Below are 25,492 nucleotides of genomic sequence, written 5' to 3'. Positions count from 1 at the left end.
GCCGCCTACTGCTTTGGCATTGTATTACATTGTACTAAATGTATCGGTTGCTGATTGATTGATTGATTGAAAACTTTATTAACAGATTGCAGAATGGGTACAATACAGTACAGCTCAATACACACAATTGTTAAGGGGATGCAGACCAGAGAAAGACTTTCGTCTTGTTTACATCAGGGTTCCCAGCTCTGCCGTGAGTACGCAGTTATACACGGTTGTTCACCTGTGTTCACCGTGTGGACGGAGTTTTATTTTTTCAAACTTCGGTTATATTAAATCCAAACGCTTGTGTGGACAGGGCCTAGACTGTCATGTGAAGTTGATCAAGGTCAGCGTCACACGAGCCTGACACCCTGACTCCAGATAACTCCAGATAACTCCAGATAACTCCAGATAACAATGGATAGTCACAGTGCCTGAATGTGACGTGACCGTAAATTGGACGTCTCCTACTGTAGGACCCCAGAGACTTGTCTCTTCTCTGAATATCTGTTTTGTCTTTATATCCCTTACCTACTCTTACTAGTTATAGTAGTTATACCACTGGCTAGTAGGGCTGACCCCTATTAATCGATTAGTCGACTAATCGGTCGAAAGGGGCCGTAGTCGACTGGCCAACCTCTTAGTCAAATATAATAAAAAAAATAATACAAAAATTATCATTCTTTCCAGAAGAAAAGAGGCCTAGAAGCTTGGTTAACGCACGCATACCAGAGGCTAACTGCCTACGAAAACAGGCACAGAGGCACTGAAAGAGGATTTCACCCATCTAATGAACACACTAGACTAGACAAATATCAAGATGTATCCATCAGTGGACCAATTGCATGCTTTTGCAGAGGACAAGAAGCCTTCAGTCGACTCCTTCAGACATTAAGCACCCCCCACAGCCCAAATGGAATGATAACAAAAGTAAAAAATAAATAAATAAAATTACGTCGACCAATAGTCGACTAACGGCAAATTTTGGCCAATCCTAGTCGACCATCCATTCCAAATCCTTAGTCGGGGACAGCCCTACTGGCTAGTATGACTTACTACCTCAGTGTCTTTATACCTATATCATTGTACATAATAATACTATAACACTGTACATACATCTGATTAGCATTATTACTCAGTAGTACTACTCATGTACATATACTCCAGTTGAATCACCTGTACATTGTATATTGTTAACGCACTTTACTGTTACATTTGCACTCTGGTTAGATGCCAACTTCTTCTCATTGTACTGTACTTGTGCTGTACAATGACAAATATACATTTGAATCTAATCTACAGTAATCGAATCTAATCGGTGGTAGTTGAGAATATAAACAGGTTCAAGGAATCTATACCTACTTCTTTCTCTGGGTATATTTAAAGTAGATCTCACCTCTCTGGGCCTAGTTATATCCTGAGACGTCAGTGTCGTCAGCCTCCAGCGACGCAGGTCAAGGGTGTGAACATGACGACTCCAATAGCTTTCATTCAAATTGTTTCAAATTAGCTGGGCACATTCATGACACCTAAAGGAAGAACAATGTTGATTTTGGCCTTTCCTCTAGCACCACCATGTGGCCAAACGTTACATTTTCTTATAATCCTGATCCATTGTCACAAAAATTATATACAGAGATGTGGCTACTTGTGGAGAACAAATTTGCCATAAGGACCTATTACGTCCACACTATTGTTTTAATTAATTAATTAATTTATTTGTATTATTGTTTTCTAGAAGGCTAGAAAAGGCTCTGCCTTCCCTAAATAAAAAAAAATCTGCACATATATAATAAGAATTATTCAAATTCAAGCGTTCAATTCATTAGTGAAGCTAATCACATGCAGGATCCCTGGATAGGCTTCACATCTGTCGCAGATCAAATATGACTCAAGATCCAGCAATGTGATATCATCAAACATACTGCTTAAAATGTTGTTGGAAACATATTTTAAGTACAACTTTAGGTAGATGTCATGCTATCACGATGTGACGTGAGAAGTTGTGAATGTTAAACCCCTTCAGGCTTTTTGGTTAAGCCACTCCTGTATCAACGGTAATCCAGTTCCTGAGTTTACCACAAGGAATGTCCACCTGTGGCTGCTCCCTGTGGACTATACGATGTCATTGTACTATGTTGGGCTTTTATTGTTGGATTATGACGGAAAAAGCTGCCACAGATGTTGTCCTTAAAGGGATAGTTCAGATTTTTAGACCCCTCGTCCTATTTGCGAATTATGTTTTCAATCGGAATAATCCTCTCTCAGCGTGATCCATGCTGTTCCTCATGCTAGCTCCAGTTAGTTAGCCACAAAGCAATGCAACGTTCTGTCTGTCAAGCTCCCGTCTGTCGAGCTCCTGTCTGTAAATGCTGACTGAAGACCACTGAAATCTACTCCACATAGCGTGAAGTAGATTTCTGTTGTCCTCAGTCAGCTTGTACAGACAGGCACTTGACCCCATTGACTTTGCGTTGCTTTGTGGCCAACTATCCAGAGCTAGTATGAGGAACAGCATGGATTGTGCTGAGAAAAGGATTCTACCGATTGACAACATCATTGGTAATTAGCAAATAGGTCAAGGGTTCAGAAAATCACAACTATTCCTTTAAGTAATGTCCCAAATGTCACCTCTGACCACATCCATGCGTATACTTACACGGAAAGTTTACATACATTATGTTATGGTATTACTTTATGGCTATGGAATACCATGTGAGTGTAGCTAAATCCCTGCTATAGCCCCTGTCTTCGACCACAGCCACGTGTTGTGTGTCTCTTTAAGAGCCTGCTCTCCGATCCACTTTCACCCTCAGGCTGCGGCTAATTCTGTCCCCCTGCCCCCGGGGCCGTCGTCTGGGCACATTCCTGGCATGGCATCATTCTGGCCACGGAGCCACAGGGTTCAGCAAGGGCCACAGTACGACATGCTAGCGTTTAACAAGAAAATACAAGAAAGTCACAGTGTATATTTACTCTATAGTCCACCGCAACACTTCCGGTATTCTGAAATCATGGGAGAGAGAGCGGGGGGAGAAAATGAATGAATGTGGAAGAGAGCCTTGACATTAAGTGGTTGTGGCTACGGCTGTGGGAACATGATCCGATAGACTTTTATACGCCTGAGTCTCCTGAACACGGAGAGACCAATCACAAGTCGGTCTGCACTTTCTCAGCCGAGCTAGAGTCACTTTTCCGCACCTACTCCCGAACTCCGCATGCGCAGATTGCCCACGGAGTCTCTCTGGATTGTCCAGAGATCTAGGTTGATCCATCTGCGCATGCGGAGTTCGGGAGTAGGTGCGGAAAAGTGACTATAGCTCGGCCGAGAAAGTGCCGATCGACTTGGAATTGGTCTCTCCGTGTTCAGGAGACAGTAGGCGTATAAAAGTATATTGGATCATGTCTCCCGCACCCCCATAGCCGTAGCTCAATGTAACGCGGAAGTGCAGTGGTCTATACTGAGCACATTTAAACCTTTGGACCCAAATCGGCCTTACACTGAGCTGGCGTAAAAATTTACTTACCTGGTGAAATATATGTTAAGTTTACTTTACCCTGAATTATGTTCTCTGCATTTGGCCCATCCTAACTATTTGGGAGCAGTGGGGCAGCAGCCACACAGTGTGGTGCCCGGGGGACCAGCTCCAGTTGTAACGCTAGTACCTTGATCAAGGGCAGTGGCAGGAAACCTAACATGCATGTCTTAAGCGTGGGAGGAAACCGGAGTACCCAGAGGAAACCCACGTGAACACGGGAAGAACATGCAGAAAAGCCCCCTGCTGGGGTTTGAGGCAACAGTGTTAACCACTGCTGGGGTTTGAACCCAGGACCTTCTTGCTGTGAGGCAACAGTGTTAACCACTGCTGGGGTTTGAACCCAGGATCTTCTTGCTGTGAGGCAACAGTGTTAACCACGGGTGGGGTTTGAACCCAGGACCTTCTTGCTGTGAGGCAACAGTGTTAACCACTGCTGGGGTTTGAACCCAGGATCTTCTTGCTGTGAGGCAACAGTGTTAACCACGGGTGGGGTTTGAACCCAGGACCTTCTTGCTGTGAGGCAACAGTGTTAACCACGGGTGGGGTTTGAACCCAGGACCTTCTCGCTGTGAGGCAACAGTGTTAACCACGGGTGGGGTTTGAACCCAGGACCTTCTTGCTGTGAGGCAACAGTGTTAACCACTGCTGGGGTTTGAACCCAGGACCTTCTTGCTGTGAGGCAACAGTGTTAACCACTGCTGGGGTTTGAACCCAGGATCTTCTTGCTGTGAGGCAACAGTGTTAACCACTGCTGGGGTTTGAACCCAGGACCTTCTTGCTGTGAGGCAACAGTGTTAACCACGGGTGGGGTTTGAACCCAGGACCTTCTTGCTGTGAGGAAACAGTGTTAACCACTGCTGGGGTTTGAACCCAGGACCTTCTTGCTGTGAGGAAACAGTGTTAACCACTGCTGGGGTTTGAACCCAGGACCTTCTTGCTGTGAGGCAACAGTGTTAACCACTGCTGGGGTTTGAACCCAGGATCTTCTTGCTGTGAGGCAACAGTGTTAACCACGGGTGGGGTTTGAACCCAGGACCTTCTTGCTGTGAGGCAACAGTGTTAACCACTGCTGGGGTTTGAACCCAGGATCTTCTTGCTGTGAGGCAACAGTGTTAACCACTGCTGGGGTTTGAACCCAGGACCTTCTTGCTGTGAGGAAACAGTGCTAATCACTGTGCCACTGTGCACCGCCCAAATTCATTGGATTACTGACCGGGCATACATGGCACCAACGGGCGAACCATCAGGACCACCACAAGTCTGGAGCGCCCCAGGCTTGTGTGTAGATTCATTGCATCATCTCACTCATTTCAACTGGAATAATGTGCTCATGTAAGCACAGTGTTAATTGAAAGGGGCCCCAGCAACTGGTTCAAGTACAGAGGCCTGTTTTTGTCAGATTTCCTTCATCAAAAGGCACTAGAGATTAGCATTCCAGAACTTTTTAGAAGAATCTTCTTCCTGGGGGAGCATGACCCCCCGGTGCCCTCTAGTTAGATTCAAGAATAAGAATAAAAATACAATGCTAAGCTTAAGAATAAAGGCAATGAGTAATATATACAATAATATACAAATATACAGATCTGTTTTTTAAAGTTACCTTTTTGTAGTGTATTTGTGTGTGGGGTGTGTGATAGAGTGTAAGTGAGGGTGTGTGTGTGTGTGTGTGTGTGTGTGTGTGTGTGTGTGTGTGTGTGTGTGTGTGTGTGTGTGTGTGTGTGTGTGTGTGTGTGTGTGTGTGTGTGTGTGTGTGTGTGTGTGTGTGTGTGTGTGTGTGTGTGTGTGTGTGTGTGTGTGTGTGTGTGTGTGTGTGTGTGTGTGTGTGTGTGTGTGTGTGTGTGTGTGTGTGTGTGTGTGTGTGTGTGTGTGTGTGTGTGTGTGTGTGTGTGTGTGTGTGTGTGTGCGTGTGGAGAGATTAGTGTTCAGTGTTCTGATGGCCTGGGGAAAGAAGCTGACCGCTATGTCTGTCCCCTGAGGGCCAGGGGGGGGGGGGGGGGGGGAGCCCATAACACTTGCTGGCCCCTAGGGGGCCTCCTACTGGCCTAATCCATGGATTTAACACATTCATTGCATTGCTTCAGGTGAAATGTAAAGACAAATGGAATGTTTAGTGACACAGGGTGAGAAGTGTGATTGTGTACTTTTGTTTGTGAGAGAAATAAAGAAAGTGAGAAATAACTACCCAGGTGGACAGAGAGCAGATTGCTGCTTTACTGTCGGTGGTGTCGTCGTGGTTAGATGGTGTCGTTGTGGTTAGATGGTGTCGTCGTGGTTAGATGGTGTCGTCGTGGTTAGATGGTGTTGTCGTGGTTAGATGCTGCTTTACTGTCGATGGGGTTGTCATGGTTAGATGGTGTTGTCGTGGTTAGATGGTGTTGTCATGGTTAGATGGTGTTGTCGTGGTTAGATGGTGTTGTCGTGGTTAGATGGTGTTGTCGTGGTTAGATGGTGTTGTCGTGGTTAGATGGTGTTGTCGTGGTTAGATGGTGTTGTCATGGTTAGATTTCTTCCTGTTTATGTATTTTATTTAGCTTTATTTAGCTTTTTGTTGTCTATTCTGTTGTTTTAGCTAATTTTAATGTTTTATTTTTCTCTTCACGTGTTTCTTCTTGTATTTTTACTAAAATGCTAAAATGCTGTGAAGCACTCTGTGCACTCGTGCTGAGAAGGGCGCCGCTATACAAATAAAGTTTCACTTTTTTTCCCCCTTTTAGATGCTGAGGGCGAGGTGGCGGGGGCTCCTGGGGCCCCGCTGGACGTGTGCTGTCGGGACGCCAACAAGGACTACGTCATCGTGACCTGGAAGCAGCCGTCGCTGGACCGCGGCAGCTCTGTCCTGGGCTACTTCGTGGACAGGTCAGTTGTCATGTGTGTGTTTCTAAAGAAAGGTACGCTGTCCGTCCCACACACACAGTATTACTGCTGTCTCGTTCTGGGACGCGTCTATGCCAAATACAACGCAGTTCGGTTTCCGGGTTCCTCTGATTGGCCACGACGCCCACGTGACCCCGCGCTAGCACGCCCCCTTATCCACGCCTGCCGCTACGCCGCGCCAAGCTCCTCTGTGTGTTGCAGAGCGGCAGAGGTCCCTGTGTGTTCTCCGTTCCTCAATTTATACGCATGGAAGTTGTTACAAAGGGTCAGATTAAACCGAATATATATATTTATTGATTGATATATATTGCATAATATTTGTATATCGTTTGATATCCCTTGTATATTCTTTGTACATATACACTGAATATCCCTTTAGTCTACTACAGCCCATAATAGTTCATTCTCTCATTGGACAAGAACCTGGCGCCAGCAGACAGGCCCCTTGAGTCAAGTTCAATAGTGCCGACGAACATGTCCCAACTAGCCCCGGTTCCGCGTAGGAATACGGCTACCGAAATACGAATGGTACTATTTGTTCACCGTGCATATAAATAGGGCGCAAGAAATGTAGAATTCCTCTTAGTCCCTTGTCCCGTTCAGTCTCGTTCAGTTCCAGTTATCCAAGCGACGTCTCTCACCCACTACGCAACGTGGGCAGAGTAGGGCTCGTATTGCCCCAAATAGAGTCGTGTTTATCCTACTACGTTTGTTAAACGTATCGTTCGTTATCTACGAGTAAGCCTTCATTACGAGTCAAAGACCACGTGAAGTGGGTAATTGTGTGTCTACATAGAGCACTTATTGCCGCGTGCTAATAGGATAGTAACGTCAGGTTCAACCGTGGACCACCGCGCACCACGGAGGATACCTACACCGGTGATTGCAGAGCCATTTTCCGGCAGGATTATTCTTCATTGCTTTGACTGTGGCTACTGGAGCAGAGAATCGTCTACACCCACTGCTGTGGGATCTACACATTCCCGTGAGGACATCACTCGAGCCCGTCTCTGTCGGAGCAGAGACTCCACGGCTTCCACCCGCGCTGCTGCACACTGGAATTACAGCGGCTGCTTTCCCCGCTGACACAGGGGTGATATCGCCTCCGTGGACCCATTGACTTGCATGGAGCATTGCCTCCCCCTGCTGGCTTACAACCGGTAGTAACTCTGAGTACCATAGATAATTCCTAACATTCCATTATTGATTTGCCTGCACATTCTTTGCCTTATAAGCGCATCCAAAGCAATCTAAAGTAAAGTATATTATGTAATAATACCTTTTGATGTAATAAATATTCTAAACGAGTATTTGTGTGGAAACCGTGTTATTGTGGAGAAGTTCTCATCATATACCTGTGTACGGTATTGGCCAGTAATGTACATAAAGACGGTAGTAGTTTAATGATACTAATACTTGATTAATACAGTCAGGGAATTGTACCCCTCAGTTACAATTGGTCCTTCGAGCCCCGGATAATAATTAGCGTAATATTAATATAATATTAATATTGACATGGCCGATGACGAACACTCCACAAACGGTTCTCCTAAGCTAGATCGCCCGCAGCGCAGACGGCAGCCACCTCCCTATCTAGAGGAATACTCTGTCAGTCCAATACCTAGCTTTAAAGGGAAATTAGATACGGATAAAATAACTAAAGCGGATAGTAAAATTATGTCCGACCCTACCAACCAGGCTACCCCGACCACAGAGGCCCTAGTGGGTTCTAATGTAACTGACCAAGCTCACGGTGGGGACCAGGAGGGAACTGACACGACTTTATCCCCCGACAACGCCGACGAGGTAGTCCCCGGAGCGCTCCAGGATAAAGAAAGCCCTCCCGGGATGGAACCCGACCCACCACAAGAAGAGACGCGCACCCAGGAGATGGATCTCCTCGGTGCGCAACAGGAGAACGGATCTCCAACAAGTACTGCCGGGAGCCGATCGCCCCGAACGGCGTCTTCCCCCAGCGCGGCGGACAAGATGCTGGCGCAAGCACTCATCGCCACCCTGGCAGCCTCCACCGAACGCGATCGACTTCAAGCGCAACAGACGCGCGAGCGCGAACATTTTGCAGGCGAGCGAGAGCGCTTCCAGGCGCAACAAAGGAGTGAAGACGACCGCATAAGACTGGAGACCAGACGCCTCCAGACAGAAGAGAACATTGAGAGAAGCCGCGCCGATGCACAGCACGCCGCCGCCAATGCACAGCACGCCGCCGCCAATGCCCAGCGCGACGCCGCAAATGTCCAGCGCGACGCCGCCAACGCACAGCGCGACGCTGCCCAGGCCAGCGCCAATGCGCAGCGCGACGTCGCCAATGCCCAGCGCGAGGCAGCGCGCGACGCAGCCCATGCCCAGCGCGAGGCAGAGCGCGACCGGCTGCAGGCGGAGCTGATGGACAAACTGGTTGCCATGGCGACACCCCCTCACTCCACACGGAGCTCTCAGAGATCGTCAAGACATGGGTCTAGGACACATTCCCCTACCCGACGAAGCGACCCGGGACCCCGCCAACAGGAGGATCCTGTCCACGTCTCCGAACCCCCTCCCCAGCCGGTCCATACGAGACCCAGCAACCGGGAAGAATCGGACCACGCCGAGAGACTGAACAGAAGACTCCAGGTCCTAGCAGAGGAAGAGGAGGAGGAAGAGGAGGAATGTCAAGCCGACCAGCAGCAACGTACTCTGGCCCAGGAGGCCCAGTACAGCCCCGACCAGCAGCAACGTACTCTGGACCAGGAGGTCCAGTACAGCCCAGAAGTCAGCCCCGAGGCCCTGCGCTACAAACCCCCGACTCAACTCACGGGTGAGTTTGACGCACCGCCAGCCCCGAGGGACAGCACCTGGGTACCCGACCTTCGGTACCCACCAAGTACCAGCCCAAGATGACACGCACGGGGAGACTCGCCTAGGAGGCCTCTTCCCCAACGCTCACCGATGTGCCAGTCATCCATGGCATCGTACCTTGGCGCACCGACGTTTCCAGACTTCACCCATGAGAACCGAGCACAGTACACAGAGCTACGGATGTGCTTAGAGACAATGATGGTTGATGTAGCTGATGAACGCCACAAGTATGCTACCCTATTGAAGCACCTCAAGGTGCCCCGAGCGCACAATATAGCGCTGGCCTATGCCAACTCTACTACCCCATACACAGCGGCTCTAGCAGCACTCGACCAACGGTATGGACGCGTATGGGACTACGTGATACAGGAGATAAGAGACATTGACCGTCTCCCCCCAGCCAGAGACAACAGAGCGCTAGATGACCTGTCTATCAAGGTACAGTCCCTGGTAGGGATGCTGGGGTCCCAAAAGGAAAAGGGTATCTACGAACTGTACGCTAACTCTAACGTAGAGAGGATATTAGAGAAGCTCCCTCCCGCCCGACAAGAGCGCTTCAGGCGGCAGAGAGACTACCGCGACCCCAACGGTCCAGAGGCATCCCTCCTAGACCTATCTGAGTTCCTCGCCAGGGAGGTCAGTAGCCTACGACTCGACACGTTCGTATGGAGTGGACCAAGCCCAAGACTCGGACCTCGGGGACAAACGGATAACCGCCGGTTGGTGACCGTTATGCACCAAGCCGAATCAGTACCACACAAGAACCACAACACCCCCTCGACGAAAGAGGACCAGTGGAAGATTGAGTGCCAGTACTGTGAGGGAGAACATCGGCTGTATCAGTGCGAAGATTTCAAGAAGCTGACCACGGATGATGTGAGTCAGTGGGTCAAGGACCACCGCCGCTGCTTCCGCTGCGCGCGCAGCCACCTAGCAGCTGAGTGCCGCTTGAAGAAGAAGTGCAGCAGGTGCGGTGGCACCCACTTGGAGGTCCTGCATGACATCAACAGGCGTCAGCCAGGACAACAGAGTGGGCCCGTCGCGGTGATGTACCATGCCGAGGCGGTGGCACCAGTACCGAAGAGCCACCAGACCGCTCCCTACTGTACCTACTGCGACGGCGGACACTGGCTGGCACAGTGCGCCGAATATAAGACACTGAACCCCGTCCAAGTGGACCAGTGGCGTGAGGCAGCCCAGGCGGGCGCCGCTTACCACGCAGGGGCGGCCCAGGCGGGCGCCGCTTACCGCGCGGCACTGTGCAGAGCCCACCAGAAGGTCCAAGGCAACCAACCAACAGGAGTGCTCCATATTGACCAGCATAGCGGGACCCCCCGTGTGCTCCTCAAAGTGGTCAGAGTGCTCCTGAGCTACGAGGACAAGGTCCTGGACACTTACGCCGTCCTGGACGATGGGTCTGAAAAGACTCTCCTCCTCGCTTCCGCAGCAGCCCAGTTGGGCCTGCGAGGTGTCAAAGATACAATGACCATACGCACCATCAGAAGGGACCAGAAGACCATAAAGGGTGAAAAGGTCTCCTTCAAGATAGCAGCGGTGGACCAGCTCGAGAAGCAGTATAGTATAACTAACGTCTTCACCAGCCACGACATAGGCCTGTCTCAGTACACCTACCCCATCCCACAGCTGATGGCTAAGTATGTGCACCTACGTCAACTACCTATACCGCTTATCGACGGCGCCACACCGACCCTGCTCATCGGCTCCGACCATGCGGACCTCATTCTCCCAATTGAGGCGGCCCACGTCGGACCCAAAGGATGCCCAGTCGCGGTTCAGACCCGACTGGGATGGACGCTCCAGGGCCCCCTCTACGGACTTGACAGTCAACCCACGTCTACACGCTGCCTACACACAGAGGCGAGCGACACCGGCCTCTCCCCCGTACAGCAGAGGCTATTGACATTAAGCGAGAGGCCCGTGAGAGAACCGTGGGTACCAGAGGGAGTTCGGAATTCCACCCCCCTCAGCTGCGCTCCAGACGTAGCTGACCTCGAACCCAGCACCCCAAGTGACTCCTTGACGGGGCGGCCGGGACCGGCCCCTCCTCAGATGGGGTACAGAGCAAACAAGAGAAACAGACGGAGGAGGAGAAAGCACAGCCAGGCACAGATCAAAGCAGTCTCAAGCCCGCTTCCTCCTAAGCCCCCCTTCATCCCGTCCAGTCGTCATGACCGTAGACCAGTCACTACCCCGAGCTGCGTGGCCGGCCGGCCGCGTAAGCAAAGTGACCACTGGTGCCGACGGAAAGGTCAGAGTGGCAGAAGTGCTCGGCCAAGGGCGGACCTACAACCGACCCGTGGTGAGGCTGATCGAGTCGCCAAGGCTCCCCGACTCGCTTAATGACGACCATGACCCATGACTTTGTGAACTGACCGACCCCTCACAACGGACATTGAGTAGTGGACAGTGCGGTTAATCTGTCTCTGCTTAGCTAATTAGGTGGGACTAATTAGGGGGCGGCTGTTACAAAGGGTCAGATTAAACCGAATATATATATTTATTGATTGATATATATTGCATAATATTTGTATATCGTTTGATATCCCTTGTATATTCTTTGTACATATACACTGAATATCCCTTTAGTCTACTACAGCCCATAATAGTTCATTCTCTCATTGGACAAGAACCTGGCGCCAGCAGACAGGCCCCTTGAGTCAAGTTCAATAGTGCCGACGAACATGTCCCAACTAGCCCCGGTTCCGCGTAGGAATACGGCTACCGAAATACGAATGGTACTATTTGTTCACCGTGCATATAAATAGGGCGCAAGAAATGTAGAATTCCTCTTAGTCCCTTGTCCCGTTCAGTCTCGTTCAGTTCCAGTTATCCAAGCGACGTCTCTCACCCACTACGCAACGTGGGCAGAGTAGGGCTCGTATTGCCCCAAATAGAGTCGTGTTTATCCTACTACGTTTGTTAAACGTATCGTTCGTTATCTACGAGTAAGCCTTCATTACGAGTCAAAGACCACGTGAAGTGGGTAATTGTGTGTCTACATAGAGCACTTATTGCCGCGTGCTAATAGGATAGTAACGTCAGGTTCAACCGTGGACCACCGCGCACCACGGAGGATACCTACACCGGTGATTGCAGAGCCATTTTCCGGCAGGATTATTCTTCATTGCTTTGACTGTGGCTACTGGAGCAGAGAACCGTCTACACCCACTGCTGTGGGATCTACACATTCCCGTGAGGACATCACTCGAGCCCGTCTCTGTCGGAGCAGAGACTCCACGGCTTCCACCCGCGCTGCTGCACACTGGAATTACAGCGGCTGCTTTCCCCGCTGACACAGGGGTGATATCGCCTCCGTGGACCCATTGACTTGCATGGAGCATTGCCTCCCCCTGCTGGCTTACAACCGGTAGTAACTCTGAGTACCATAGATAATTCCTAACATTCCATTATTGATTTGCCTGCACATTCTTTGCCTTATAAGCGCATCCAAAGCAATCTAAAGTAAAGTATATTATGTAATAATACCTTTTGATGTAATAAATATTCTAAACGAGTATTTGTGTGGAAACCGTGTTATTGTGGAGAAGTTCTCATCATATACCTGTGTACGGTATTGGCCAGTAATGTACATAAAGACGGTAGTAGTTTAATGATACTAATACTTGATTAATACAGTCAGGGAATTGTACCCCTCAGTTACAGAAGTATTGACTACGCCGTAACGAATCATTAAAAAAATATACCGTTAACTGGAATATGTTGTTTCTTTACACATTGGATTATGTAATTGGTTTGTCATGAAAAAGCAATAAAATCGCTACAGAGCTCTCATATTTGCTATGAGTGGTGACGATTTGACTTTCACTTTCGTATTTCGCTTTAGTCTTGTTTAATCAGCCGCTTCTAAAGTCGCTGTCGAAGCCCGTTTCCGCCTCCACGTGCTAAAGTTCTGGTAAGTTTAAAGTGCTAAGTGCTGCTAGGTGCTTTATAATATTGTATTTTATAATATTGTCGCGCATCACGCGCAACGCCACTCTGAGTCAAGAGCTCTGTCATTGAAGTGGGTGGTGTTACCAACAGCGTTCACCCTGATGTAAAGTAGCGATTTTATTGGTTTGTCATGACAAACCAATTACATAATCCAACATATGTGTAAAGAAACAACATATTCCAGTTAACGGTATATTTCTTTAATGATTCGTTACGCCGTAGTCAATACTTCCATGCGTATAAATTGAGGAAGCGAAAACACACAGGGACCTCTGCCGCTCTGCCGCGCGCTGCAACACACAGAGGAGCTTGGCGCGGCGTAGCGGCAGGCGTGGATAAGGGGGCGTGCTAGCGCAGGGTCAATCAGAGGAACCCGGAAACCGAACTGCGTTGTATTTGGCATAGACGCTTCTGGGACAGGTGCAGTGCAGCAGGACACTGTGTGTTTGGGCACCAGGTTTATTAATTAGCTAATTAGTGGCTGCACGTTAGCCTAGCTTAGCACAACGAATGGAAGCGGACATGGTCGGTTAGCCTAGGCATTGTCCAACTATAACACCTCTCCCCCGAAGGCTAACCGGCACTGTCCGCTTCCATTCATTGTGCTAAGCTAGGCTAACGTGCAGCCAGATAGCTTTCTACTGAACGCACAGAGAGGAGACTGGTATCTATCTTCTTGTCTCTCTCTCTGGAGAAGACGGTAAGCTAATTTCCCAAAATTTTTGGCGTGTTCCATTAAGTATACTTTTGTCCTGGTCACTGTGTGTATCTATTCCTCTCCGTGTTCAGGTGTGAGGTTGGGACCACCCACTGGATCCAGTGCAACGACACCCCCTTCAAGTTTGCCCGTTTCCCGGTGACCGGCCTGGTGGAGGGCCGCTCCTACACCTTCCGCGTGCGCGCCGTAAACAAGAGCGGCATGAGCCACGCGTCCCGCGCCTCTGAGCCTGTGGCTGCCATGGACCCGGCCGACCGCAACCGAATGAGAGGTACTGGAGGCTACAGAGGCACCTGTTTCTACATCCAGGAGAGACACCCTGCTACCCGCCGTCCATCCGACTTAAAATCACCCATATAGTCTGCTAGTCAGATCTGTTATTATGTTATTATGTTATAAGGCACTACCATCAATCAATCAATCAATCAAATTTTTTTATAAAGCACATTTCACATGACGCGTGTCAACCAAAGTGCTGTACAGAGGGTAAATACACAAGATACATATAGACAACAATCACACTCTGTTTTACGGGAGGGCACACAGGCAAACACATAGAAAAACAGGGCATGAGTCAGTGAACGGGAAAGGCTAGTAGGTAGAAGTGGGTTTTGAGCCTCGATTTGAAGGCATCTATCGAGGGGGCGAGCCTAATGGAGGTGGGGATGCTGTTCCACAGTTCAGGGGCTGCGATAGCAAAGGCACGGCCCCCCCCCCTGAGCTTGAGGTTAGACCTCCGGACTGTCAGGAGCCTCTGATCGGCTGACCTGAGGGACCTGGTGTTGGAATAGGGGGATAGGAGGTCTGAGATGTAGGAGGGTGTGTGACCATTAAGGGCTTTAAAAACAAATAGGAGAACCTTAAAATCTATCCTGTAGCGTACTGGGAGCCAATGAAGGGAGGCAAGGACAGGGGTGATGTGGTCTCTCTTGCGGGTTCCGGTCAACAGTCTGGCAGCAGCGTTTTGTACCAGTTGTAAGCGGGACAGGGAAGACTGGTTAATGCCTATATAGAGGGAGTTGCAGTAGTCTAATCTAGATGAAATGAAGGCGTGGACTTCATAATCACCCATATAGTCTTCTAGTCAGATCTGTTATTATGTTATAAGGCACTACCATGGACTTCATAATCACCCGTATAGTCTTCTAGTCAGATCTGTTATTATGTTATTATTATGTTATAAGGCACTACCATGGACTTCATAATCACCCGTATAGTCTTCTAGTCAGATCTGTTATTATGTTATTATTATGTTATAAGGCACTACCATGGACTTCATAATCACCCGTATAGTCTTCTAGTCAGATCTGTTATTATGTTATTATTATGTTATAAGGCACTACCATGGACTTCATAATCACCCATATAGTCTTCTAGTCAGATCTGTTATTATGTTATTATTATGTTATAAGGCACTACCATGGACTTCATAATCAACCGTATAGTCTTCTAGTCAGATCTGTTATTATGTTATTATTATGTTATAATCACTACCATGGACTTCATAATCAACCGTATAGTCTTCTAGTCAGATCTGTTATTATGTTATTGTGTTATAAGGCACTACTGTACCATGGACTTCAAATCACCCATATAGTCTTCTAGTCAGATCTGTTATTATTATGTTATTATGTTATAAGGCACTACCATGGACTTCATAATCAACCGTATAGTCTTCTAGTCAGATCTGTTATTATGTTATTATTATGTTATAATCACTACCATGGACTTCATAATCACCCATATAGTCTTCTAGTCAGATCTGTTATTATGTTATTATTATGTTATAAGGCACTACCATGGACTTCATAATCAACCGTATAGTCTTCTAGTCAGATCTGTTATTATGTTATTATGTTATAAGGCACTACCATGGACTTCATAATCACCCATATAGTCTTCTAGTCAGATCTGTTATTATGTTATAAGGCACTACCATGGACTTCATAATCAACCGTATAGTCTTCTAGTCAGATCTGTTATTATGTTATTATGTTATAAGGCACTACCATGGACTTCATAATCAACCGTATAGTCTGCTAGTCAGATCTGTTATTATGTTATTATGTTATAAGGCACTACCATGGACTTCATAATCACCCCTATAGTCTTCTAGTCAGATCTGTTATTATGTTATTATTATGTTATAAGGCACTACCATGGACTTCATAATCACCCCTATAGTCTTCTAGTCAGATCTGTTATTATGTTATTATTATGTTATAAGGCACTACCATGGACTTCATAATCACCCATAGTCTTCTAGTCAGATCTGTTATTATGTTATTATTATGTTATAATCACTACCATGGACTTCATAATCACCCATATAGTCTTCTAGTCAGATCTGTTATTATGTTATAAGGCACTACCATGGACTTCATAATCAACCATATAGTCTTCTAGTCAGATCTGTTATTATGTTATTATGTTATAAGGCACTACCATGGACTTCATAATCAACCGTATAGTCTGCTAGTCAGATCTGTTATGTTATTATGTTATAAGGCACTACCATGGACTTCATAATCACCCATAGTCTTCTAGTCAGATCTGTTATTATGTTATTATTATGTTATAAGGCACTACCATGGACTTCATAATCACCCATAGTCTTCTAGTCAGATCTGTTATTATGTTATTATTATGTTATAAGGCACTACCATGGACTTCATAATCAACCCTATAGTCTGCTAGTCAGATCTGTTATTATGTTATTATTATGTTATAAGGCACTACCATGGACTTCATAATCAACCCTATAGTCTGCTAGTCAGATCTGTTATTATGTTATTATTATGTTATAAGGCACTACCATGGACTTCATAATCAACCCTATAGTCTTCTAGTCAGATCTGTTATTATGTTATTATTATGTTATAAGGCACTACCATGGACTTCATAATCAACCCCATAGTCGTCTAGTCAGATCTGTTATTATGTTATTGTGTTATAAGGCACTACTGTACCATGGACTTCAAATCACCCATATATAGTCTTCTAACTTGTAGATACTGCCACCAAGTTAGACGTGAAGCTTCTTAACAAAATAGCTGGTCATTTACAGAAACTGACGCACAAATCTGGCAAAGACGGACACAGCGTCAACTCTGTCCAACAAACAGATACTCCTCATTGAAAATGAATAAAAACCGAACAGACACAATGAATCAATGTAGCCACAGCCTTAAACAGAGAAGTCTACTCTGACTCAATACTCTGATAAAAAAAAATTGCATGCAAACGTGCACTTATATATAAAAAAAAATATATATATATATACAGTATATATATTAGCTCATTTGAATATGTTAATATCAAATATATAAAAGTCATAAATAATGTTTAAAGTGTTATTCAGAGAAAATTATAACACCTCCCCCTTGATCTCGTGATATCATGATCTTCAGAGATATTGTGTAATGTGGATGTACAGTAAATGTATATGTATGTATGTATGTATGTATGTATGTATGTGTAACGGTTGTGACGTCGTCACCTCAAACTTCGATTCCCCGAGGGAGTTTCGATTCGAAACCCGGGTCTCCCACGCCGCGGGCAACAGCACAGACCGCTATACCAAGAAGTGAACTCACTGCTTTGTAACGTGTCTATGTGTCTTTTGAGGATGTGAGAGTGAGTTTAACCCATAGAGCACCGCTACTCACCCCAGTCACGTCACAACATCTGAAGTCCTTCGTGACTGTGCTTCACGGTACCATGAATGAATGAATGAATGAATGAATGAATGAAAACTTTATTTAACAGATTGCAGAATGGGTACAATACAGTACGGCTCAATACATACAATTGTTAAGGGGATGCAGACCTGAGAAAGACGTTTGTCTTGTTTCCATCAGGGTCCCCCATAAATACATCCGTTACATATGTATATATATGTCTGACATGTGAATTTGTATGATATTGTCAAGATGTATTTTGTAGGTTGTATGTTTATGAATTGGTTAATAATAATAATAATTAATAATAATAATAATAATAATAATAATAATAATAATAATAATAATAATAATAATAATAATAATAATAATAATAATAATAATAATAATAATAATAATAATAATAATAAAAAGAAGAATTAAAGATAGTTCTAATAGTATCTTTCCATCCTGCACCTCAGGTGCCTCAGCACCCTGGACCGGACAGATCATCGTCACAGAGGAGGAGCCTGCAGGTATGGAAGCTCATAAAATACTTATGAAACACTGTTATGATTCTGAGTCTCAGCTACTTACTGGAGCTAAATAATAATAATAATAATATCTTAAATTTATATAGCGCCTTTCAGGAGACCCCAAGGCGCTTAACACGAGGGTGCTAAGGGAAGGGGAACAGGGAACAATGTAACAACAACAAAATAATAATAATCAAAAGGAAAGAAAGAAAGAAAGAAAGAAAGAAAGAAAGAAAGAAAGAAAGAAAGAAAGAAAGAAAGAAAGAAAGAAAGAAAGAAAGAAAGAAAGAAAGAAAGAAAGAAAGAAAAGAAAAAGGAAAATCAGGCAGAGTCGATTAGAAATTTGGTGAAGAGGTGGGTTTTGAGTTGGGATTTGAAGGAGTGCAGGGATGTGTAGCACTACGGATGTTTGGGAGGGAGTGAGTTCCAGAGGGTGGGTGCGGCAACAGAGAAGGCTCTGGGACCGACAGTGCGTGTGTTGGTGGTGGGGATGGAGAGGAGACCGGAGTCAGAGGACCGCAGCCTCCGGGGGCGGGATGTAGGGATGGAGGAGGTCTCAGCTAGGTATGTTAAACCTTCACTTGTGTGTTTGGACCCGGTCAGAGGTGGTGGTTCCTGGCAGACCACAGAAGCTGGAGGTGACTGAAGCCACCAAGAACTACGTGGTGCTCAGCTGGAACCCCCCCGGAGACAAAGGCAGCGAGGGAATCATGTACTACGTGGAAAAGGTACAATATAATAAATCATACCTTATGTCACATCATATCTTATATGATAAGATATAATATAATAAGATGATATAATGATATACAATATAATTATATAAGATATAAGATATGATCATATAAAATATAATGATATAACTATAAGATTCAGATTCAGAGTTTTATTTGCCACATGGAAACAATACAATCAGAGTTCTTCTTACAAAATCATAAATACCATACCATGGACAAAAGGAGCAGGAAGAAGAATAAATGTTATAGTTACCTGCCCCTTATTCCTAAACGAAACAAGTATTTACTTGATGGTTGGCGTACAACCTAATTTACACAAAATAATAATTTATACCATATACAAAGAAACAAACAATCCACAGTTTAAACAAGAAAAAATTAAATGATAATAATAATAATTGTAAAGAATAAAAGAAAGGGGAAAAAATGACATGACATAGGATGATATAAGGTATAATGATATAAGATATAATGATATGAGATATATGATGTATGACATAAGATATAATGATATAAGATATGACAGGATGATATAAGGTATAATGATATAATATATAATGATGTATGACATAAGATATAATGATATAATATATAATGATATGAGATATAATGATATAATGATATGAGATATAATGATATAATGATGTATGACATAAGATATAATGATATAATGATATGAGATATAATGATATAATGATGTATGACATAAGATATAATGATATAATGATATAATATATAATGATATAATGATATGAGATATAATGATGTATGACAAGCTATAATGATATAATGATATGAGATATGAGATATAATGATGTATGACATAAGATATAATGATATAATATATAATGATATAATGATATGAGATATAATGATGTATGACATAAGATATAATGATATAATGATATGAGATATAATGATATAATGATGTATGACATAAGATATAATGATATAATGATATAATATATAATGATATAATGATATGAGATATAATGATGTATGACAAGCTATAATGATATAATGATATGAGATATGAGATATAATGATGTATGACATAAGATATAATGATATAATATATAATGATATAATGATATGAGATATAATGATGTATGACATAAGATATAATGATATAATGATATGAGATATAATGATATAATGATGTATGACATAAGATATAATGATATAATGATATGAGATATGAGATATAATGATGTATGACATAAGATATAATGATATAATGATATAATGATATGAGATATGAGATATAATGATGTATGACATAAGATATAATGATATAATGATATAATGATATGAGATATGAGATATAATGATGTATGACATAAGCTATAATGATATGATGACCCGGTGTGTTCCAGTGCGTCGCGGGCACCGACAGCTGGCAGAGGGTGAACACGGAGATCCCGGTGAAGTCTCCGCGCTTCGCCCTGTTCGACCTCGCCGAGGGCAAGGCCTACAGCTTCCGCGTACGCTGCTGCAACTCCGCCGGCGTGGGCGAGCCCTCCGACCCCACCGGGGCCACCACGGTGGGAGACAAGCTGGGTGAGGGGTGGCGCACACACACACACACACACATGCACACACACACATGCACACACACACACACACACACACACACACACACACACACACACACACACACACACACACACACACACACACACACACACACACACACATATATATATATATATATATATATTCAGACACACAAATACACACACGCACAGTACAACTTAAGTGGTTTCAATTCAACACAACTTTATTTATATACATACTGTACTTTCTGGGCCATCAGAACATTGAACACTGATCTCTACACACACAAGCACACATGAACACACACACACCACACCACACATCTGCACTCTCCCACACACAAACACACCACAGGTCACTTTAATCACATGAGAAGAGGTCACTTTAAAGGAAAGGAAAAACGTCACTTTTGTTTGTGTAATATTTTTTTACTTGGGGTCCTTCTTGACACCGAACACGTTGACATTGTTTACATTTTAACCCCCCAGATGTCCCCGCTGCCCCGGGCCGCGTGGTCCCCACGAGGAACACGGACACGTCGGTGGTGGTGTCCTGGGCGGCGTCTCTGGAGGCCAAGGAGCTGGTGGGTTACTACATCGACGCCAGTATTGTGGGCAGCAACGTCTGGGAGCCCTGCAACAACAAGCCTGTGAAGTGTACCAGGTAAATACTCAAAGTAATACTCCCCACTGGTGCTTATGTAGGACTATTACACAGACACTGCACTCTGTAAACTAGACCCGACCGATACTGGATATTTTTTTAGGCCCCCCCCCCCCCTTTTTCTGTAGTGTGGTAGTGAAAGGGTTAACCGTCTGTAGTGTGGTAGTGAAAGGGTTAACCTTCTGTAGTGTGGTAGTGAAAGGGTTAGCCGTCTGCAGTGTGGTAGTGAAAGGGTTAACCCTCTGTAGTGTGGTAGTGAAAGGGTTAACCTTCTGTAGTGTGGTAGTGAAAGGGTTAACCGTCTGTAGTGTGGTAGTGAAAGGGTTAACCGTCTGTAGTGTGGTAGTGAAAGGGTTAACCGTCTGTAGTGTGGTAGTGAAAGGGTTAACCTTCTGTAGTGTGGTAGTGAAACGGTTAACCTTCTGTAGTGTGGTAGTGAAAGGGTTAACCATCTGTAGTGTGGTAGTGAAAGGGTTAACCGTCCGTAGTGTGGTAGTGAAAGGGTTAACCGTCTGTAGTATGGTAGTGAAAGGGTTAAGCGTCTGTAGTGTGGTAGTGAAAGGGTTAACCTTCTGTAGTGTGGTAGTGAAACGGTTAACCTTCTGTAGTGTGGTAGTGAAAGGGTTAACCATCTGTAGTGTGGTAGTGAAAGGGTTAACCGTCTGTAGTGTGGTAGTGCAAGGGTTAACCGTCTGTAGTGTGGTAGTGAAAGGGTTAACCTTCTGTAGTGTGGTAGTGAAAGGGTTAACCTTCTGTAGTGTGGTAGTGAAAGGGTTAACCTTCTCTGTAGTGTGGTAGTGAAAGGGTTAACCTTCTGTAGTGTGGTAGTGAAAGGGTTAACCTTCTGTAGTGTGGTAGTGAAAGGGTTAAAAGTGTTTTGTGGAGTGTATCCAGAGGCAGGTGTACAACATATTCAGTTCCCACATCAATGTAAATGTTAAAGAGTTTTACTTCCTTCCTTCCTTCCTTCCTTCCTTCCTTCCTTCCTTCCTTCCTCCCTCCCTCCCTCCCTCCCTCCCTCCCTCCCTCCCTCCCTCCCTCCCTCCCTCCCTCCCTCCCTCCCTTCCTTCCTTCCTTCCTTCCTTCCTTCCTTCCTTCCTTCCTTCCTTCCTTCCTTCCTTCCTTCCTTCCTTCTTTCCTTCCTTCCTTCCTTCCTTCCTTCCTTCCTTCCTTCCTTCCTTCCTTCCTTCCTTCCTTCCTTCCTTCCTTCCTTCCTTCCTTCCTTCCTTCCTTCCTTCCTCCCTCCCTCCCTTCCTTCCTTCCTGTGTTCAGGTTCATCTGTCACGGCCTGATGACAGGAGAGACCTATGTGTTCAAGGTGAGGGCTGTTAACGCGGCTGGGATCAGCGATTACTCCCCGGAGTCTGAGCCTTGTGAGGTGAAGGCTGCAATCGGTGAGTAAAGACACAGAGGGCTCAGGACGTCCTTCCATGTTCGCATTTATTATTAGTATCAATATGACTTATTAAAGGGAGAATCTGCAATGGCACCAAACAGCGATCGCTAGGCAAAAGAGCTCCGCTTGGCATCACACACCAGTAACTCATTATACTGTGAGTTTCAACTCTATTCGACTCTACAACCCATTTGTCAGACCAAAACAAGAACATATAAACAAAGTTCAATCAGGGGTTTGTTTTGCCTTTAGATGACTGTTTTTTACGGCATTACAGATTCTACATGTAATGTCTAGACGTGTAGATATTGTATATTTTGCTAGTCTTGATTTTGCAATGGAAGAAGTAGCCCTCTGTACAGAGAATTTGCATAAATGTTGCCGGCTGCCATTGTTCTATATCCCTGTCCATTTAAATGGGAGAGACTAGATGCCCTAATGGGGTGAACATACCCAGAATGCCTTGCAGTCCGATGAAGATCGAGCACTTGTCGGAATGCATGTAACACATGTGTACTGCAGTCATAGACCCTCTTTGTGATTGTGTTACTGTTTATTGTTTATTGTATTATTGTTACTAGAGCTAGCCACTAGCATGCTAGTGAAATATAACAATGTGACTGTAGTTAGCAACGCCGGTTCCGTTGCTGTGTTGTATCAAAAGGAACATAAATTTAAATAAAGTACACCGTAGCATTGTCCAGCTAACACCATTAACGTTAGCTTGCTAACTGTAGTCAAATGGGTCTATTTTACTAGCATGCTAGTGGCTAGGTAGATAACTTGATTTCAATCATATGCTTCTAGTCCTAACCTGCTGATAATAACATTATAAGTTATACAATTTATCTTCAGATATGAATATTTTCAGATGGTCCATTAAGTTAGCAAATAGTTAACGGTAGCTCATTGTAATTAGTAGTATTGGTCTAGTACAATTTGGTACAATCACAAAGAGGGTCTATGACCGTAGTACACAAGCATCCCCACATGGCTCTGCCTTTGTTGGACCACAAGGCATTCTGGGTATGTCCATCACATTAGGGCATCTAGTCTCTCCCCCATCCACATGTCTTCGAATCTGTGTACCATCAGCACCTATTCCACTACACCACCTCGTCACATCCTTTTGCGCTCTGGTCTTCCCCACCCACCCACCGCCTTGCCGAGTCACCTCTGTCGCCCTACACTCCCTACCACCTCCTCAACCCCCACCCCTCGCACCACCGAAGGTGGCGTTAGGGTCTGGACTTGTAGACTTCCTCTAGTTTGGGTCCCGCGCGACCCGACTCAGCGGAGGTTACAACCCTGTCCACCTTGCGTTTCCTCTGTGTCACACGTACCACCCCCATTCTTCCCTCACCTGTCCTGGGCACGAGTGTCGGCCACCCTACCCGGTGCTAAAGGTACCCCCACCCACCCACTTTCACCCCCCCCCACCCCCCATGTACCTTTGATCTGCCTCTGTGTGTCTTTCTTTAACTGTCCTTAACTCTGTCACCTGCGAGCAGGTTGTTCTAACTTCTTCACAGTGACATTGGTCTGTTCAAAGTCTCATTGACACAATCTATGAATCACTGAAGACGTACTTTTACAGAAAAGCAAGTACATACTAATAATAATAATAATAATAATAATAATAATACATAAACATAAATGATATATATTCAATACAATACATAAATATTACTTACAGCTATAACATAATGTACATTAAGCAAGATTTGGCTGTAGAAACATACGTTTCCTGGTGTAATTCACTAACTACAGTAACTAACACAATCACATGTACAACATACACCAGCTGCTAGTAACACAATCACAAGTACAACATACACCTGCTAGTAACACAATCACAAGTACAACATACACCTGCTAGTAACACAATCACATGTACAACATACACCTGCTAGTAACACAATCACATGTACAACATACACCTGCTAGTAACACAATCACAAGTACAACATACACCATTAAAAAAAAAAAAAATCTACTGTTCTAATATGTCCGTCCCGCATGGTCCCTACAACTGCTCCATAATGTCTTCCTGACTCCTCCTGAGACATGGCTCCTTCTCCGAGACAGGCTTTGTGCTGAGCAGCATGCTCTGTTCTCCCTTGTGAAACACACTTAGTAACGACAACAAGACATTCCTTCTCCTCTTTTATTACAAACAGTGATATTTAGCACAGTGATGCATCCTGTCTTCACAAAAACACATTTATAAACCTAACTAGAGAAGTCTCCACCAGGTGCCGTGCTTATATTCCTACGTCTAGAGTCAATAGAGGGCTTTCACAGAATGTTTAAAATGACAATTTTGCGGGCGGTCAGGTGGCGTAGCGGAGATTGCGTTCGTCACCAACCCCGGAGACGCTGGATTCGCCTGTTCGAATCCAGCTCACAGCTCCGGGTTGTCACCAGCTTGGCTGGCCGTTCACACTAATACAATTGGCAGTATTAGAGGGTGGGAGAAGCTGGCGAGGTGGGTCCGGGTCGTTGTAAACAGCGACTCCTACAGTTCGGTCGGGGCGCCTGCTAAGCACGGATAGGATCTAAGGGCGGTAGTGTGATCCTTCCACACGTTACACGCTCTCAGTGAGAATCCGCGCTGCCAGGTGAAAAGAAGCGGTTGATTGGCTAGACGTGTGTCGTGTCGGAGGAAGCACGTGATAGCCTCCACTCTCCCAGACCGACTGTGGGGGGTAAGTGCGCAGCGACCAGGAAGGGGATTGGGAATTGGCATAACGACTAACATTGGATTGGAGAAAATCGGAGGAAAAAGGAGGGGGAAAAAGACCAATAAAATAAAAAAAATTATAAATTACAATTTTGCTATGACCAAGCTATGTGGGATGATCTATGTGCAAAGCATGCCTTTGCCTTTTATAATTTAAGGGACAAAACATGATGATGGGGGCAGCTAAATGCCCATAGAAGAACGAGTGAGATGCAGCTGAGCATAACAAAAGACCTTAGCGCTAACGTTACTGAGAGAGA

At 45.2% G+C, this 25,492-nt stretch overlaps 1 protein-coding gene across 1 annotated transcript in view; it reads left to right on the top strand.

The window, feature by feature from the left end:
- myom1b (myomesin 1b) overlaps positions 1 to 25,492 on the top strand; it is a gene marked incomplete at its 5' end in the record, with an annotated part of 87,223 nt that overhangs the window by 26,811 nt on the left and 34,920 nt on the right. The window contains 7 exons of the mRNA XM_084326431.1: positions 6,236 to 6,377; positions 14,013 to 14,212; positions 18,083 to 18,136; positions 18,740 to 18,864; positions 20,250 to 20,433; positions 20,919 to 21,093; positions 22,366 to 22,487. Coding sequence (XP_084182557.1) covers positions 6,236 to 6,377; positions 14,013 to 14,212; positions 18,083 to 18,136; positions 18,740 to 18,864; positions 20,250 to 20,433; positions 20,919 to 21,093; positions 22,366 to 22,487 — 1,002 coding nt within the window. The remainder of the gene's footprint in view (positions 1 to 6,235; positions 6,378 to 14,012; positions 14,213 to 18,082; positions 18,137 to 18,739; positions 18,865 to 20,249; positions 20,434 to 20,918; positions 21,094 to 22,365; positions 22,488 to 25,492) is intronic.

The sequence above is a fragment of the Notolepis coatsorum genome (genome assembly GCF_963971535.1).
Source record: "Notolepis coatsorum genome assembly, chromosome: 12".
In the NCBI taxonomy this organism is placed as follows: domain Eukaryota; kingdom Metazoa; phylum Chordata; class Actinopteri; order Aulopiformes; family Paralepididae; genus Notolepis; species Notolepis coatsorum.
This window is presented reverse-complemented; position numbering and strand designations above follow the sequence as displayed.